At 37.8% G+C, this 17,809-nt stretch overlaps 1 protein-coding gene across 2 annotated transcripts in view; it reads left to right on the forward strand.

The window, feature by feature from the left end:
- Window positions 1-17,809, forward strand: part of CHMP3 (charged multivesicular body protein 3) — a 60,373-nt gene that overhangs the window by 27,844 nt on the left and 14,720 nt on the right. For both annotated transcript variants that reach the window (XM_001138427.7, XM_016948907.4), the window contains exon 3: window positions 6,550-6,729. In XM_001138427.7, coding sequence (XP_001138427.1) covers window positions 6,550-6,729 — 180 coding nt within the window. The remainder of the gene's footprint in view (window positions 1-6,549; window positions 6,730-17,809) is intronic.

Here is a 17,809-nt window from a genome sequence, read left to right on the forward strand (position 1 = left end):
AATAAAAGGTAGTCTGTTTTTGGACACATAGTGCCTAAATGTAACATTGTGACATCAGTAACTGAACTGGGGTAGAGACAGAGTTTTATGAGAGCATAGTTTTCTTACTGCTTTTGAAATTAAGCTCATGCAGGCTGGGCGCAGTGGCTTATGCCTGTAATCCCTGCACTTTGGGAGGCCAAGGTGGGCGGATCACCTAAGGCCAGGAGTTTGAGACCAGACTGACCAACATGGTGAAACCCCATTTCTACTAAAAATACAAAAATTAGCTGGGCGTGTGGTGCGCGCCTGTAATACCAACTACTGTGGAGGCTGAGGCAGGAGAATCGCTTGAACCTGGGGGCCGGAGGTTGCAGTGAGCTGAGATCATGATGCCACTGCACTCTAGCCTGAGTGATAAAGTGAGACTCAAAAAAAAAGAAGCTCATGCAGATTCACATTAGAGTGTTATAAGTTTAGGATGTTAAGCATAATCCTCGTGGTATCCACAAAGAAAATGGCTGTACAAAAGGAAATAAGAAGGGAATAAAAACATTTCATTAACCAAAAAAATCAAGTAAACACACAAGAAAACATTAATGCAGGAAATAAGGGACAAAATAGCTATGACATACAGAAAATAAATGTCAAGTTGGCAGAAGAAAATTTGTCCTTATCAATAATTCCTTTTTTTTTTTTTTTTTTGGAGATAGGGTCTTGCTCTGTCACCCAGGCTGGAGTGCAGTGGCGTGACACGGCTCACAGCAGCCTCGATCTCCTGGGCTCTAGCAATCCTCCCATCTCAGCCTGCCAAGTACCTGGGACTATAGATGCATGCCACTGCACCAGCTAATTTTTATATTTTTTGTAGAGACAGGTTTTCATCATGTTGCCTAGGCTAGTCTGGAACTCCTGGACTCAAGCAATCCTCCTGCCTTGGCCTCCCAAAGTGCTAGGATTACAGGCATGAGCCACTGTGCCCAGCCCACAGTAATTACTTTGAATGTAAATGGATTTAAAGTCTCTAATCAAATTGGCAGAATGGATTTTACAAAACATAATATTATATTTAAAAACATATTACTGTCTACAAGAGTGAGACTTTAGATCCAAAAACACAAATAGATTGGAAGCAAAAGGATGGAAAAAGATATTTTGTGGACATAGTAAATAAAAGACAGCAGGGACAGCTATGTTATCAGATAAAATAGATTTTAAAGATTATATGAGACAAAGAAGGACATTATATATTAATTAAAGATTAAATACAGCAAGAAGATAATACAAGTGTACATATTTTTGTATACAGTAACAGACTGTCAAAACATATGCAGCAAAAGTGGACAGAATTGAAGACAGAAATAGTTCTTCCATAATAGTTAGATAATACTGCACTGTCAACAATGGGTATATCAACTAGATAGGAATTAGGTAGGAAAACAGGGGACTTGAAGAACGAAGGCAGAGTGCAGTGGCTCACACCTGTAATCCTAGCACTTTGGGAGGCCGAGGCAGTTGGATCACCTGATGTCAGGAGTTTGAGACCAGCCTGGCCAACGTGGCGAAACCCTGTCTCTACTAAAAATACAAATATTGCTGGGTGTCATGGTGTGTGCCTGTAATCCCAGGTACGGGAGGCTGAGGTAGGAGAATTGCTTGAACCTGGGAGGTGGAGGTTGCAGTGAGCTGAGATTGTGCCACCACAGTCCAGCCTGGGAGACAGGCTCCGTCTCAAAAAAAAAAAAAAAAAAAAGAAAAAAAAAAAGAAATAAAGCAATTGGATCTAAAGATGTATACAGAATACTACCCAACAACAAATTACACATTCTTCTCACATATACACAAGACATTCTTTAGGATAGACCATATGTTAGACTGTAAATCAAGTCTCAGTCAAATTTAAAAGATATATAAGGTATCTTCTCTAACCACAACAGGATGAAATTAGAAATCAGTAACAGAAAGAATACTGGAAAATTCACAGATGTATGGAAATTAAGCAACACATTCTTAACCAATGGGTGAAAAAAGAAATCACAAAGGAAATCAGAAAATACAGACAAGTAAAAACCAAATCAGAACATACCGAAAGTTAGAAAGTGCAGCAAAAGCAACACTCAGAGGAAAATTAATAGCTATAAATGCTTACATTAAGAATGAAGGCCAGGTGTAGTGGCCTTAATCCCAACACTTTGGGAGGCCAAGGCGGGCAGATCACTTGAGCCCAGGAGTTTGAGGCCAGCCTGGGCAACATGGCGAAACCCTGTCTCTATCAAAAATACAAAAATTAGCTAGGTGCTGTGGTCTGTGAGTAGTCGCAGCTACTTGGGAGGCTGAGGAGGGAAGATTGCTTGAACCCAGAGGCAGAAGTTACAGTGAGTTGTGATGGTGACCAACCTTGCACTCCAGCCTGGGTGACGGGAGTGAAACCCTGTCTCAAAAAAAAAAAATCTCAGATGAGCAACCTGGCTTTTAACTTAAAGGAAACAGAACAAGAACAAAGTCAACCCAAATCTAGCAGAAGGAAGAAAATAGTAAAGATTAAAGCAGAGACAGAACAGAAAAAGAATAGAGAGCATTAACAAAATCCATAGTTGGTTCTTGAAAAAGACAACAAAATGTATACACCTTAACTAGATTGACTGAGGAAGAAGAGAAAGTTGAAAGTACTAAAATCAGAGTTGAAAGTGGAGACATTACTACTGATTCCACAGAAATAAAGATTATAAGAATACGATGGACAATTGTATGTTAATAAATTGTGTAACCTAGATGTGATGGACAAATTACTAGAAACATAAAACTTACCAAGATTGAAACATAAAGAAATAGAAAATGTGAACAGACTTATACCTAGTAGGGAGAGTGAATCAGTGATCAAAAATATCCTGACAAAGAAAAGCTGTGGACCTGATGACTTCACTGGTGAATTCTATCAAACAGTGAAAGAAGAACTAACACCAATGCTTCTCAAACTTCAAGAAATTGAAGAGAAGAAAACACTTCCTAATTCATTCTATGTTGCCAGTATTGTCCTGATATCATATCAGACAAAGATGCTGCAAGAAAACTATAGACCAGTGTCTCTTATGAACATTGGTGCAAAAATCTTCAACAGAATACTAGCAAACCAAATCCAGCAACACATTAAAATAAGTATACATCACGGCCAGTGGGATTTATCCTGGAATGCAAGAATGATTCAACATGTAAAATTTGATCAGCGTAATATATCACATTAACAGCATGAAGGGGAAAAGAAACTCACATTATCATCTCAATTGACGCAGAAAAAGCATTTGGCCAAATTTAGCACCCTTTCATGCTAAAAACAACAACTAGGGATAGAAAGAAATTACCTGAACATAGTAAAAACCATGTATGAAAAAAACCACAGGGACTCTCAAAATAAATGGTGAAAGACTAAAAGCTTTTTGTCTAAGATCAGGAACAAGGCAAGGATACCCACTTTTGCCACTTCTCTTTAACACGATACTGAACTTCTAGCCAAAGGAATTGGACAAGAAAAAAATAGTTAAAAGTATGTAAATTGGAAAGGAATAAGTAAAAATCTCTGTTTGCAGCTGATACTATATGTATAATACCCTAAAGATTTTTCAAAAAAGACCTATTAGAACTAATAAATTCATTAAGCAGCAAGATACAAAATCAGCACCAAAAAAAAATTGTATTTCTCTATATTAACGATGAACAATCTGAAAAGGAAATTAAGAAAACCCATTCTCAATAGTATCAAAAATAATCAAATACTTAGGAATTTACTTAACCAAGGAGGCAAAAGACTTGTATAATGAAAATGATGAAATATTACTGAAAGGAATTGGACATAAATAAATGGAAAGACATCACATTTTCATGTATTGGGAGATTAGATATTGTTAAGATGTCAGTACTACCCAAAGCAATCTTATACATTCAAAGTGCAATCCTTATCAAAATCCCAATGACATTTTTTGTAGAAATAGAGATATCTGTCCTAAAATTCTTATAGCATCTTAAGAGACCCTAAATAATCAAAATAGTCTTAAAAAAAGAAAGTTTGACAACTCACTTCCTGGTTTCAAAACTTGCCACAAAGCTACAGAGATAAAATCAATGTAGTACTGACATAAAGACATATAAACCAATGGAATAGAAATAGGTATCCAGAAAAACTATGTGTCTGTTATCAACTGATTTTTGACAAGGGTAGCAAGACCATTCAGTGGAGGAAAGGACACTTTTCAGCAAATGGTGCTGGGAAAACTGGATATCCATATGCAAAAGAATTCAGTTGGACCTTTACCTAACAATGTATACAAAAATTAACCCCAAATGGATCAAAGACCTAAATGTAAGAGCTAAAACTATAAAACTCTTAGAAAAAAACACAGGGTAAAACTTCACAACTTGAAGAACAAACTGCTGGGCATGGTGATGTGTGCCTGTAGTCCCAGCTACTCAGGAGGCTGAGGCTGGAAGACCAGTTGAGGCCAGGAGTATGAAGCTGTAATGTGCTATAATCATGCCTGTGAATAGCCACTGCACTACACCCTGAGCAACATAGATCCATCTCCAAAAACTAAAAAAGAGTAGACAAACTGGACTTCATGAAAATCAAAAATTTTCGTGCATCTTAAAAAGATTACCTGGCAGGGCACAGTGGTTCACGCCTGTAATTCCAGCACTTTGGGAGGCTGTGGTGGGTAGATTGCTTGAGCCCAGGTGTTTGAGACCAGCCTGGGCAACGTGGCGAAACCCCATCTCTACAAAAAAAGAAAAAGAAAAATTGTATATTAAAAAAATAAAAAGATGTTACCAACGGAGAAAAAGGCAACTCATAGAATGGGAGAAACCATTTGCAAATCATTTATCTGATGAGAGGTTGTATTCAGAATATATACAGAACACCTAAAATGCCACAACAATAAAATGACTTAATTCAAAAATGGGCAAAAGACTTCAATAGACTTTTGGAATTTCTCCAAATAAGCTGTACAAATTGTCAGTAAGTACATGAAAAGATGTTTAACATCACTAATTATTAGGGAAATGCAAATCAGAACGACCTCATACCCATTAGGATGACTACTATCAAAACAACAACAACAAAACCCCCAGGAAATAACCAGTGTTGGTGAGTATGTGGTAAAATTGGAACTTTGTATACTGTTAGTGAGAATGTAAAATGATGTAGCCACTGTGAAAAACAGTACAGCTGTTCCTCAAAAAATTAAAAATAGAGTTACCCTATAACCTAACAGTTCTACTTTTAGGCATATACACAAAAGAAAGCAGGGTCTCAAAGACATTTGTACATTCATGTTCTTCACAATAGCTAAAAATTGGAAGTAACCCAAGTGTCCATTGACAAATGAATGGTTAAGTAAAATGTCGTATATACATACAATGGAATATTATTGAGCCTTAAAAAGAAAGTTCTGACGTATGCTACAACATGCATGAACCTTAAAGATATTATGCTTAGTGAAATAAGCCAGTCAGAAAAAGAAAAATATTATGATTCCACTTAAAGGAAGTACCAAGGGTAGTAAAATTCGTAAAGACAGAAAATAGAATGGTGGATGCCAGGAGTTAGGGGAAAGGAGAAATGGGGAGTTACTGTTCAATGGGTGCAGAATTTTAGTTTTGGGAAAGATGAAGAGTTCTGGGCCAGGTGCGGTGGCTCATGCCTGTAATTTCAGCACTTTGGGAGGCCGAGGCAGGTGGATCACCTGAGGTCAGCAGTTCGAGACCAGCCTGGCCAACATGGTGAAACCCCATCTCTGCTAAAAATGCAAAAATTAGCCAGGCATCATGGTGGGTGCCTGTAATCCCAGCTACTTGGGAGGCTGAGGCAGAATCACTTCAAACCCGGGAGGTGGAGGTTGCAGTGAGCTGAGACCGCACCATTGCACTCCAGCGTGGGCAACAAGAGTGAAACTCCATCTCAAAAAATTAAAAAAAAAGAGTTCTGGGTGTCTGGGTGGAGGTGACGGTTGCACAACAATGTGAATGTTACTTTATTCCACTGATTGTATACTTAAAAATGGTTAAGATGGTATATTTTATGTATTTTACCACAGTTTTAAAAATTGGAGAAAACACTACTGATCATAAAGCATATAATGAAGACTTATCTTACCTTTAGCTGATGCTGGTATGAGACTTATAATATGTTCAGGCTTTCCTTAAGTTGCAGGTTTTTAGAAATGATTGGTGACTGTATAGAAACTGTACTCTTATAATTGTGGGAATACTACTTATTGATTATTGGAGCAAGCTCTGGAATGCATTTACAGTAATTTTTAAAAAATTCTTAGGGCCAGTACCAACAAATGTTAGAAAGGTGTTTAGAAATTTTGTCAAGTATAATAGGATCGTACTTTTCTTTTAAACTTTGATGTTGTTTCTGGAAATGATGAATATTCACTACGTTATTTTGATTTTATGTATATCCTTCTATATGTTTTTCTATTTAATAGATACATTTAGATCACAATAAGAATGTATTTGAGTGCCAATAAACCTGACTTACCCTTGATTTTTGGTGTTCTGTTCTAAATTTAGATATCCAAAGAGAAGAAGAAAAAGTGAAACGATCTGTGAAAGATGCTGCCAAGAAGGGCCAGAAGGATGTCTGTGTTGTTCTGGCCAAGGAGATGATCAGGTCAAGGAAGGCTGTGAGCAAGCTGTATGCATCCAAAGCACACATGAACTCAGTGCTCATGGGGATGAAGAACCAGCTCGGTAAGGCTGCACTTACCTTACAGTCACCTCGTAATGCCAGGGTTGCTGTTATTATCAACACGGGTTCCTTGAATAGGAAAAACTCAACTCTGGTTTTTATTCTTTGTATTTTCTTAGTGTTGAGTGTTGTACAAATGCAAAATATAATAATGTTGTTTGTTTTCTTTTGTTAGTATTTTCTAAATAGTAATGAAATCTACATATAAATCTGCTTTGTTTAGAAGTTAGAATGTATTGAACAGTGTTATCACGTGGCCTGAGAATTGAGTTGTAGGAGTAAGAGGCCAGCCTAGATGTTTGGAGGGAGGATGAAGAAAAGAGCTTTCTACCTTTGTCCTAGGCCCAGAGCAGCCCCAGGCAAAATGTTACAACAGGCTGTGGGGCTTTGGTTCACCTCCTTTTCTGCTTCATCTCTGCCTACCTAATGCTTCCTCACATCTTAGGAATCTGTAGACCACGTGATGGGTATTCAGCATACATGTGAACTCTCCATTTTAGATGACTTTTAGGAACTCATGATATTTAAAATAGGAATAAACATTGTTTCCTTTCAGTGTCCAGTACAGTACTGTTTGTGGTCGTTCATCTAGTTGGTTTCTTTTCTTAATTTCCATTAAATTATGAAGTAGTCCTAACTCAGAACTATAGTTCTTTGGTAATGGCAGCAAGTGACTGTCAGATATTTAGATTGAATACAGACTCAGAAATCATGGAGAGCCAGGCATGGTGGCATGCAGTTGTAGCCCCAGCTGCTCAGGAGGCTGAGCAAGGAGAATTAAGTGCTTGAGCCCAGGGGTTTGAGGCCACAGTGAGCTCTGATTACACCTGTGAATAACCACTGTGCCTGAGCCTGGACAATAAATATAGCAAGACTGTGTCTAAAAAAGAAATAAATTATGGAGAAATTTTTCACTGAAGAATATTTTCAACTCTCTGTCAGATACTTCATTGATCACACTCAAAAGAAGTTAGAAGATAAAGTGTTTTAATTTATAGGATGGTGCCAAATGGGTTTCTAATGCATTATTTGGTTGTATTTCGTTCTGAAGGTATTTTCTTCACATTCAATTTTAACATTCGAATGTGGTTTTAAAATATGCCTAACCATGAATGTATCATTAGTTTCTTTCTCAAGATACTGAAGAGAATAATCATGGGCTGGGAAAGAGTAAAAAAAAAAATGACAAAATGTTTGTACCACATCATCCTTTAAAAAATCTATCAAGATTATCTTTTATTTATTTATTTTTGTTTTTTTGAGATGGAGTCTTTCTCTGTCACCCAGGCTGGAGTGCAGTGGTGTGATCTCGGTTAAATGCAATCTGCACCTCCCAGGTTCAAGCGATTCGCCCGCCTCACCCTCCCAAGTAGCTGGGATTACAGGTGCCCACCACTACTCCCAGCTAATTTTTGTATTTTTAGTAGAGACGGGGTTTCGCCATGTTACCCAGGCTGGTCTCAAACTCCTGACCTCAGGTGATCTACCTTCCTCGGCCCTGCAAAGTGCTGGGATTACAGGCATGAGCCACCACTTCCGGCCTATCTTCACTTTTAAATGCCATGTTATTACAGCCCTAAAATGATGATTTTAGGCTCTTGAAATACTGGATATATCACCTAGATATGCCTTTTGATCAAACTGAGTATCAGTGCCATAAAGAAATAGTTTAATCCTGTCATGTTGAAAGCTCAAGTATTATTGTCTTTTATAGCCAGCTTGAAAAATTCAGATTCTCAATTTTTCCTGCAACATGCTCAAAAGACACATGTTCAGTTGACCATGATAAGCTTGTTTAAACATTTTTCACTCTTTCCTTATTGCTTATTTTGCCTTTTTCCCTCTACGAATAAAGCAGTGTATGCACAGCCTCTTTTTTTCCAATTGTGGAGATGAAAGCAGAGGATAATGTAATAAGTCTTTATGTACCTATTATACAGAACTAATAAAATTTATCTTTTTTTTTTTTGGTAGAGACGGGGTTTCACCATGTTGCCCAGGATGGTCTTGAACTCCTGAGCTCAAGTGATCCACTGCCTCAGTCTTCCAAAGTGCTGGGATTATAGTTGTGAGCCACTGCACCTGGCCCAGAACTAATAAAATTTAACATTTTGTTGTATTTGCCTGCTTCTATATTATATATATATAAAAAAAGCATTATTACAAAAGTGGAAGCTCCTTTAATACCCCTTCCCAGTTTCATTCTCTTCTCTCCCAACCTCTCCAGAGAAAACCACTATCATGAATCTTAAAATTTTTATGAATGGTATCATACTATAGATACCATTCTGCGTCTTTTTGCTCCATTTATCATTGTTTTTGAAATATGTTCATGTGGATAAATGTAGGCAGGGTGCAGTGGCTCATACCTGTAATGCCAGCCCTTTGGGAGGCTGTGGCAGGAGGATCACTTGAGCCAGGAGTTCAAAACCAGCCTGGGAAACATAATGAAACCCTGTCTCTATAAAACAAGACAAAACAAAACAACAGCAACCACAATAAAATTATCTATGTGTATGTATATATATATATATATAGAGAGAGAGAGAGAGAGAGAGAGAGAGAGCATGCTCTAGTCCATTGATTTGAACTACTAGATGAAATTACATTGATGTATCACATTTTATTTTTCTGTTCCCCTTTTGATGGATATTAAGGTTATTTTCAGTTTTTGCTGTGTGTAAAGGTTTAGGACAGTTGTATACTCAGAAGTAGAATTGCTAAGTAAGTAGCTGGGTTTAAATTTTGCTAGAATTACAAAATTGCTCTCCAAAGAAGCTTTACTAATTTATATTTCCAGCAGCAGTTCATGAGTTCTTTTTTTCCATACCTTTTCACCTTTTTGACTTGGTATTGTCAGACTTTTTTATTTTTGAGAAATGTTATCTTGTGTTAATAGTTCTCTCAGAGCTACTAAACTTGAGCATTCTCTTTTCTTTGCCCTTTCTTCCTGTGTCCTGATTCCAAAATACCTTTTCAGCCAGTTATCATCATAGTAAGTAATCATTAGTCTGCATGCAAAAACTCTTTTATCATACACTTTCAGCAGTATACATAACAAAAGCTTCCCTGTGCACTGCACATAAGAGCCTATCGTTTAAATGTACACCCATAACAATATGTTAAGTTGTTCATTTCATATATACTGTAGCTTTACCAGAATTGAAAAGTAAAGTATTTGCTCTTTGGCCTCTGAATGTTAAGGTGCTCGAGGGCTCTATTCTAGATCCTCTGCACCTTTCCATCTTTACTCCCAGTAGTCGATCTTATCTAACCCCATGCCTTTAAATGCCATTGAGTTTTATCTTCAGGGCTGACTTTATCTCTAAGTGCGTAATTGGCATCTCCACTCAGATGTCTCAAGGGGTATCTCAAAATTGATATAAAAAAATCTTGATTTTCCTTTTCCCACCACTTTCTCTTCTTCCAGTCTTTCTACTATGAGAATTTTTTTTTATTTTAATTTTTGGCATCATTAAAAAATTAAACATATGTATACTCTGGGTTACATTATAATTGATGAGTTTCATAAGACTTGAATCCCCCATTTGCATTTTTGTTTATGAGGTTTGGTGTCAAATTTCACTGTGGCAATCCAGTGTGAAAAGAGCAAAACCCAACTTACTGTGTAAATGTCCTTGCCGAGGGAATCCCATCTGATGCAAGGATTTTAAGTAGTTTTTTTTTTTTTTTTTTTGAGACAAGGTCTCGCACTGTCGCCCAGGCTGGAGTGCAGTGGTGCCATCTCGGCTCGCTGCAACCTCAGTAGTCTTAATGGAGAAAAGCGGGAAAGGAGTCACCAGACAGATAGATGAGAACAGTATATATATGCATAGTTATCAAGTATTTTACCTGTAGCGTAACCCACATTATAAGTGGTGTTTTAGTTCAGCAAAGTATCACATGAAATTTACGTTGTTAATGTGAATTTCATTGATTTTGAAGTTTTTTGTATTTAATTTTGTTTTTGAAATAGTTTTATAATTGTACAATTATAGGCATTGGGAATTTTTACCCAATTAGTAAAATACACATAATTATAGCCAACAACAGAAAGTTATTGGTAACAGGGGAACGGTTAACATTTTATTTTTCTTCAGTGGAGGACTGAATCAGTAAATTATGATTTATTTAGGTTTCAGCATAGTATTCAGCTATAGAAAGATGTTAATGATGCATCATTTAATAAGAAAGCAAGTTGCAGAACAGTATATATAGCATGATAGCACTCTATAAATAAGTAGAGGATGTGTTTGTGTAGTTGTGTAAATAAATGATAAATGGATAAACAGAGGTCTGAAAAAGGTTCACTTCTGAGGAGAGAAGTTGGATTGTTTGAATCATCCTATATTGTTTTCTCTTTAACTTCTTATTATGGAAATTTTAAGCATATGCAAAAGCAGAGTGAATACCCAAATGAATCTCTATGTACCTATCACCCAGCTTAAACAATTGTCAACTCTTGGCTGATTTTACTGAATTTATATTCATCCCACCTAGTCCCTATATTTTCCTCTGGGAATCCATATACATTTATCCCTTGGTGTCCACAGGGGATTGGTTCCAGGATCCCCACAGATACCAAAATTTGTGGATGCTCAAGTCCCTTATATAAAATGAGGTAGTATTTGCATATAACCTACACATATCTTCCTGTATACTTTAACCTCTAGATTAATTATATAATACCTAATACAATGCAAATGCTATGTAAATAATAGTTATACTATATTGTTTAGGGAATAATGACAAAAAGCTTATACGTGTTTGGTACAGACACAGCCTTTCATTTTCGTTGTTGTTGAATATTTTTGATATTGAATATTTTGTTGTCTTTGGTTGGTTGAATTTACAAACACTGAACCCACAGATATGGAGGACCAACTGTAATTTCATCTATAAGTACTTACGTATGGATTTCTAAAAGAAAAGTGTTGTATCCTTCTATTCCTTGGTGCATCCTTTCAGTCCTGGGGACTTGTATCCTACAGTGCTTGGATGTGTGCATGTACATTGCCTTTGCACTGTATTTTCTGTTTCTTTCTGAAAGCAAACAGTCTTAGTTATTGGATTTCTCAGACTGTTCCTTTAATTTTCTTACCTTTCCCGTGTTCCATTTTGAGGATAATAATAGTTAGTACCTTCCTCATAAGCAGGTTGTGAGGCTCACTTCATTGCCTGGCATAGTAATTGCTGTATATATAGGTTCTAAATATTATCATCATTATGATCAATTTTGTCTGTGTAATCTACTTTCTGCAAAATTTCCTCAACTTTATTTTCCATTTTTTCTCATGAATTCTTTATTTTGGCTATCTTAACTTTAATTTTCAAGAAAGAGTTCTCAGTTTCTTATTTTTAAAAAAATCATTCCGTTCTTCCTCGTTGGTGCAGTATTGTCTTTTGTTAATGACAGTTGTCTTTTTGAAATTTTCTTACATTCTGTGTATTGTTTCTCAGAACTGCTTCTCCCAATCATCCTCTTCTTTCCTATCCCACTTCTCTTTTTAAAGAAAGAGGTGGGAGGGAGGGAGGCAGAGGAGAGAGTGGAAGGGAGGAGGGTAGGGGAAGCTAGATTTAAGTATAGGCTTTCTGAGTACCTGCCCTCCCTCGTCTTTTCAGGCATATAGACTGAGCTACAAAAACCAAAATGTTAATTCATTTAATAAATATCTCTTTAAGCCCTATTATGTGCTAGGCATACTTCTGGGCACTGGGGTTAAAATCGTGAATATTACAGGCACAATCACTGCCCTCTAGGTATGGGGTAAATTGCAGATGATTGAAGAAATATAATACAAAATAAAAATAATACATTTAATAATCAAATGGATATTTATAATTGCTTACTGTGATATGCACTAGGAGAACGTGAAAGAGAAATGTAGAGTCAGGGATGGCTCCTTTCAGGCACTGATGAATCCTGAAAGAAGATGAACTATTAAGTTTGTGGGGGTGTGGGAAGTGGTGTGCCAACTTGGATGGCTAGCATGTGTGAAGGCCCTGGGGCCAAAAAGAACTGTGCATTCCCAACACAGAAGGAAGGTCTGGGAGGTTGGGTACCGAGCAAGTGGGAGGGATAGCTGGAGAGGATGGGCAAGGAGGTGAAGATGACAATTTTTACAGCCGTTAGGAGAGCAATGCTTCTCAAAGACAAGTTCAAAATAAGACGTGCTGTAGCCATGCAGATAAAGTGCAATGGGAGTTAAGAGGAAAAGTGTTTTGGAGAGAATCAGGGCAGCATCTGAGTGTAGAGGGATTAGGTATACAAAGGCACAGTTGAAATATTTCAGGCTATGTTCAGGAAACAGTTTGACAGGAATGCATGAAGGGGAGCAGTGGGAGGTGAGACTGGAAAGGTAAGTTGGAGTCAGAGTTCTGAGATATCAGGCTGAGGAATTTAAATTATTCTGTAGACATTTGAAAGCTTTAGCACATTATAAGCACAGAGCACAGGTGCAGGGAGGGACAGTGCAGTGTGATTGGAGGCAGTGGGACCTAAGAGGTAATGGAGTGGAGTAGGGGAATGGAATAGGTTAGTCTAGTGAGAATGGAGTAGAAGACAGAAGAACAGGTGCAGAGTGAAGGTATAAACAAGGCTGAGATGCTCTGAGCCTTTGAGCCTGGAAAGAGACTGCAGGGCCATTAACAGACACTGGAAACACAGGGAGAGGAACAGGTCTAAGAGAGGAATCTTCACTTGGGCTGACCAGACTAGCCCCAGGAAATCAGTGGCTATTTGGTTCACCTGGCTTCTGCAGCACCTAAGCTTTTGCTGGCAGGAAGGATTCCTAGACAGGGTTGTTGTGTTGGTTTATAGTGGAATGTTGCTTGTTGGGAGATTAAATACAGCAGAGTAGGTACGAGGATAGAACTTGGGACAAGGCAGGAAGGAAAAGGCTACATTTTGGGAGTGGAAAAAGAGAAAACTAAGTGTAACCAAAGTTCCTGAGATGTCTTTGTCATCTTTCTATGGCCCCATCCCACCCCTAGCGTGTTGCTGCGTTGAAAAGCCAAGATTTGACAAAGTCATTCCTCTTTCTTAAGATGTTCCCCTATTAAAATGCAGATGCCTCTGGGGAGGGGTAATCTATTCAGCCTTGTCACCTATTAATACATTGTCATGATTAGGTGCTTTCTAGGTGACAGCTTTCTGACAGCAGCTCCTTGCAGCGTAAGACAGATGATGAGTGTGTTTTGATTGGAAGAGAGGGTTAAGGGAGAGGTTCAAAGGTGGGGCAGGAAATAGAATTACCATATGCTCCAGCTATTCCACTTTTGGGATATACCCGAAAGAATGGAAGGCAGGGACTCAAATAGGTATTTGGATGCCAGTGTTCATAGCAGCAGCATTCACAATAGCCAAAAGGTAGAAGCAACCCAAGTGTCCATTGACAGATGAATGGGTAAACAAAATGTGATATGTCTGTATAATAGAATATTATTCAGCCTTAAAAAGGGAGGAAATTCTGACTTATGCTACAACAATATGGACGAATCTTGAAGGCATTATGCTAAGTGAAATGAGCACCTCAAAAAAGGATGAATACTACGTGATTCCACTTATATGATGTACCTTGAATTCTCAAATGTAGAGGCAGAAAGTAGAGTGTTGGTTGCCAAGGGTAAGGGGAAATGGGGATTGATTGAGTGATAGTACAGAGGTTCAGTTTGGGAAGATGAGAAAAGTTCTGGAGATGGATGGTGGTGATGGTTACACAAAAATGTGAATGAATGTACCTAATGCCACTTAACTATATACTTAAAAATGGATAAAAGTTACAAATTTTATGTTATATATAATTTTGGGTTAAAATAATGTATTTTATGTTATGTATATTTTACCATTAAAGCAGTGGGGTAGGTTTGAGTGCTGAGCTATCGTGGGATTCTGAGTGGCAGAGATGCATGAGAACTCCAAGCTCTTATATAGTTTTCATGCACGTCCGTGTGAAGAGACCACCAAACAGGCTTTGTATGAGCAATAAAGCTGTTTATTTCACCTGGGTGCAGGTGGGCTGAGTCCGAAAAGAGAGTCAGCAAAGGGTGGTGGATTATCATTAGTTCTTATAGGTTTGGGGATAGGCGGTGAAGTTAAGAGCAATGTTTTGCGGGCAGGGGTGGATCTCACAAAGTACATTCGCAAGGGTGGGGAGAATTACAAAGGACCTTCTTAAGGGTGGGGGAAATTATAAAGAACCTTCTTAAGGGTGGCGGAGATTACAAAGTACATTGATCAGTGAGGGTGGGGCAGAAACAAATCACAATGGTGGAATGTCATCAGTGAAGGTTATTTTTACTTCTTTTGTGGATCTTCAGTTACTTCAAGCCATCTGGATGTATACGTGCAAGTCACAGGGGATGCGATGGCTTGGCTTGGGCTCAGAGGCCTGACAATAGTGATGACAGTGTGTCTAGAGGGACAGGCCATGCAATAAAAGGGAGGCCCAGGTAGGATAGTACATCCACCTAGCTACCATTGTCCTTTTGTTTTGTTTTGTTCTGTGCTTTGATTGGAGTACCTGAAAATGAATTTGCAAGGTATGGATCTTTGGGGTCAAGCATAATGTTTGTGAAATTTAAACCAATTTGTTGAATCAAAACACATTTTTAAAGACTGTTCTAGTATTTTTAACTTACGTGTTACAGACTTTGATATGATTTGGCTCTGTGTCTGCACCTAAATCTCATGTTGAATTGTGATCGAGTGTTGAAGGTGGTCCTGGTGGGAGATGATTGGATCATGGGGGTGGTTTCTAATGGTTTAGCACCATCCCCCTAGTGGTGTCTCATGATAGAATTCTCATGATCTGGTTGTTTGAAAGTGTATAGCACCTCCCCTATCTCTCTCTCTCTCTGTCTCCTGCCGGCCATGTGGAGATATGCCTGCTTCCCCTTTGCCTTCCACCATGGTGTAAGTTTCCTGAGGCCTCCCCAGAAGCAGAAGCCTGTACAGCCCACAGAACTGTGAGCTGATTAAACCTCTTTTCTTTATAAACAACCCAGTCTCAGGTATGTCTTTATAGCAGTGTGAGAATGGACTAATATTGACATTGCTTTTAAAAATGCTACAGAAATATATAAAATAAAAGTAATTGTTCACCAATTTCTTTGTCTTGGCCTCAGCCCCCTTACCCACTGATAACTACTATTCAAGTGCTGTATGAACTGTCCTGCAGTTTGCTTTTGTTAGTCTAACATTATGTCATTTTATACATACCACACACATTTATTACTCAGGTCTACAAATTTGAGCCGTTAAATAAACGAATTTTGCATTTAATATTAAATTGTGATCTAGCATATATAAGATTAAAATTCAGTTTCTTTAAGGCTTGCTGAATAATAAGTAATCTCCTAAAATAAATACTTATCTGTGTCATGTATTGTTCATGATGTGTTTATTCAAGGGTTTTAAGTTTTCCACTCCAAAACTTTCACAGATTTAAATTCTACAGTTCATAATTGTCTTTTTCAAATGAAATATTTTCCCCTGCATAAACAAAATACAACATTAAATGAAATTTTTAAAGGGAGTGAAAATCATCTGCCTTCCTCACAAATTGATTGTTTCATATTTTAGTTGTTATTCATATGAATGTTTATTTTACACTGTATGAATGTTTATTTTCATTATACTCATATACTCATATGAATGTTTATTTTATACTCTGTAAATACCATATAAAAACACATCATTGGCATTAAGTGAGAGTGACATGAGGCAGTCTTCCCTCTAGAATTTTAAAGTCCAATTCCTGTTAGCAAGCTGGATCCTCAGAAACCCTTTTCCGTCCTCCAGTTTCTTCCCACAGAAATGGCTTTGCTGAGCTGTTTTCATAGTATTCCTTTGCTTTTTTTTTTTTTTTTGAGATGAAGTTTTGCTCTTGTTGCCCAGGCTGGAGCGCAATGGCACAATCTTGGCTCACTGCCACCTCTGCCTCCTGGGTTCAAGTTACTCAGCCTCCCAAGTAGCTGGGATTACAGGTGCCCACCACCATGCCTGGCTAATTTTTGTATATTTAGTAGAGATGGGGTTTCACCATGTTGAGGAGCCTGTTCTTGAACTTCTGACCTCAGGTGATCCACCTGCCTGGGCCTCCCTAAGTGCTGGGATTACAGGCGTGAGCCACCGCGCCCGGCCCTCCTTTGCTTTTTTATGGTGCATAAGAAACAGCCACATGGAGATTATTTCTATAACGTCTATACAATCAGTGGTGCAGTCAATAAAGATTATATACTTTAATATTCCTTAATATTAAAAGCCATGGAATAAATTTATCTTAGAACTTAGCCTGAAAAAAAGTCTTTCCCAGTGAAACAGTGTTGCTTTTACCAGTGAGTGTCCTGCAACCCAAAACATGATTAACTTTCATGTTTTAGCTGTTGAGATACTCACAGCTAAACTTAATCTCAGTTGCAGTAGCTTTTATTAGCCTACGCCACTGATTCTCAACTAGGGGCATTTTTGCCCCTTGGGGGACATTTGGCAGTATTTGGGGCCATTTTTGGTTGTCACAACTAGGAGGAAAAGGGGTGCTGCTACTGGCATCTAGTGGGCAGAAACCAGGGCTGCTGCTAAACACCCTAGAATGCATAGAACAGCTGCCTCCAACAAAAGAATTACCCAGCCCAAACTGTCAATAGTGTGGTTGTTGAGATACTCCAGCCCACATTTATGGAATCAACTCACACTTTTGAGCTTTTTTTATTTTATTGTATCTGCCATATACATCTTTTTAATAAACTGCTTCAAGTTATTTTTTTTCAAGTGGAGGCATGTAAGTCATAAATAAACGTGACTTTAAATTTTTAAAGTTTCTGAAATGTACATGGTTTCAATATTCTTTTATGACATCCTTTTGGTTTTGGTTCACCATATTATAGAATGTTTGTACTATCTCCTTTTTCTTATGATTTTTATCTTTCTGTTCATTATTATTATGTGTTAGAGATTTCTTTGGAAATCATGATGTACCTTTTAACTTTTCTTTTTTCTTAACCTTGTTTCAAGGAAAAGTTGTCTTACTCTCAAGGGATTTTTACTTTTGAGGCTCAAATGTTTTTAATATCCCTTCTCTG

This window comes from Pan troglodytes, chromosome 12, assembly GCF_028858775.2.
Source record: "Pan troglodytes isolate AG18354 chromosome 12, NHGRI_mPanTro3-v2.0_pri, whole genome shotgun sequence".
NCBI lineage: Eukaryota > Metazoa > Chordata > Mammalia > Primates > Hominidae > Pan > Pan troglodytes.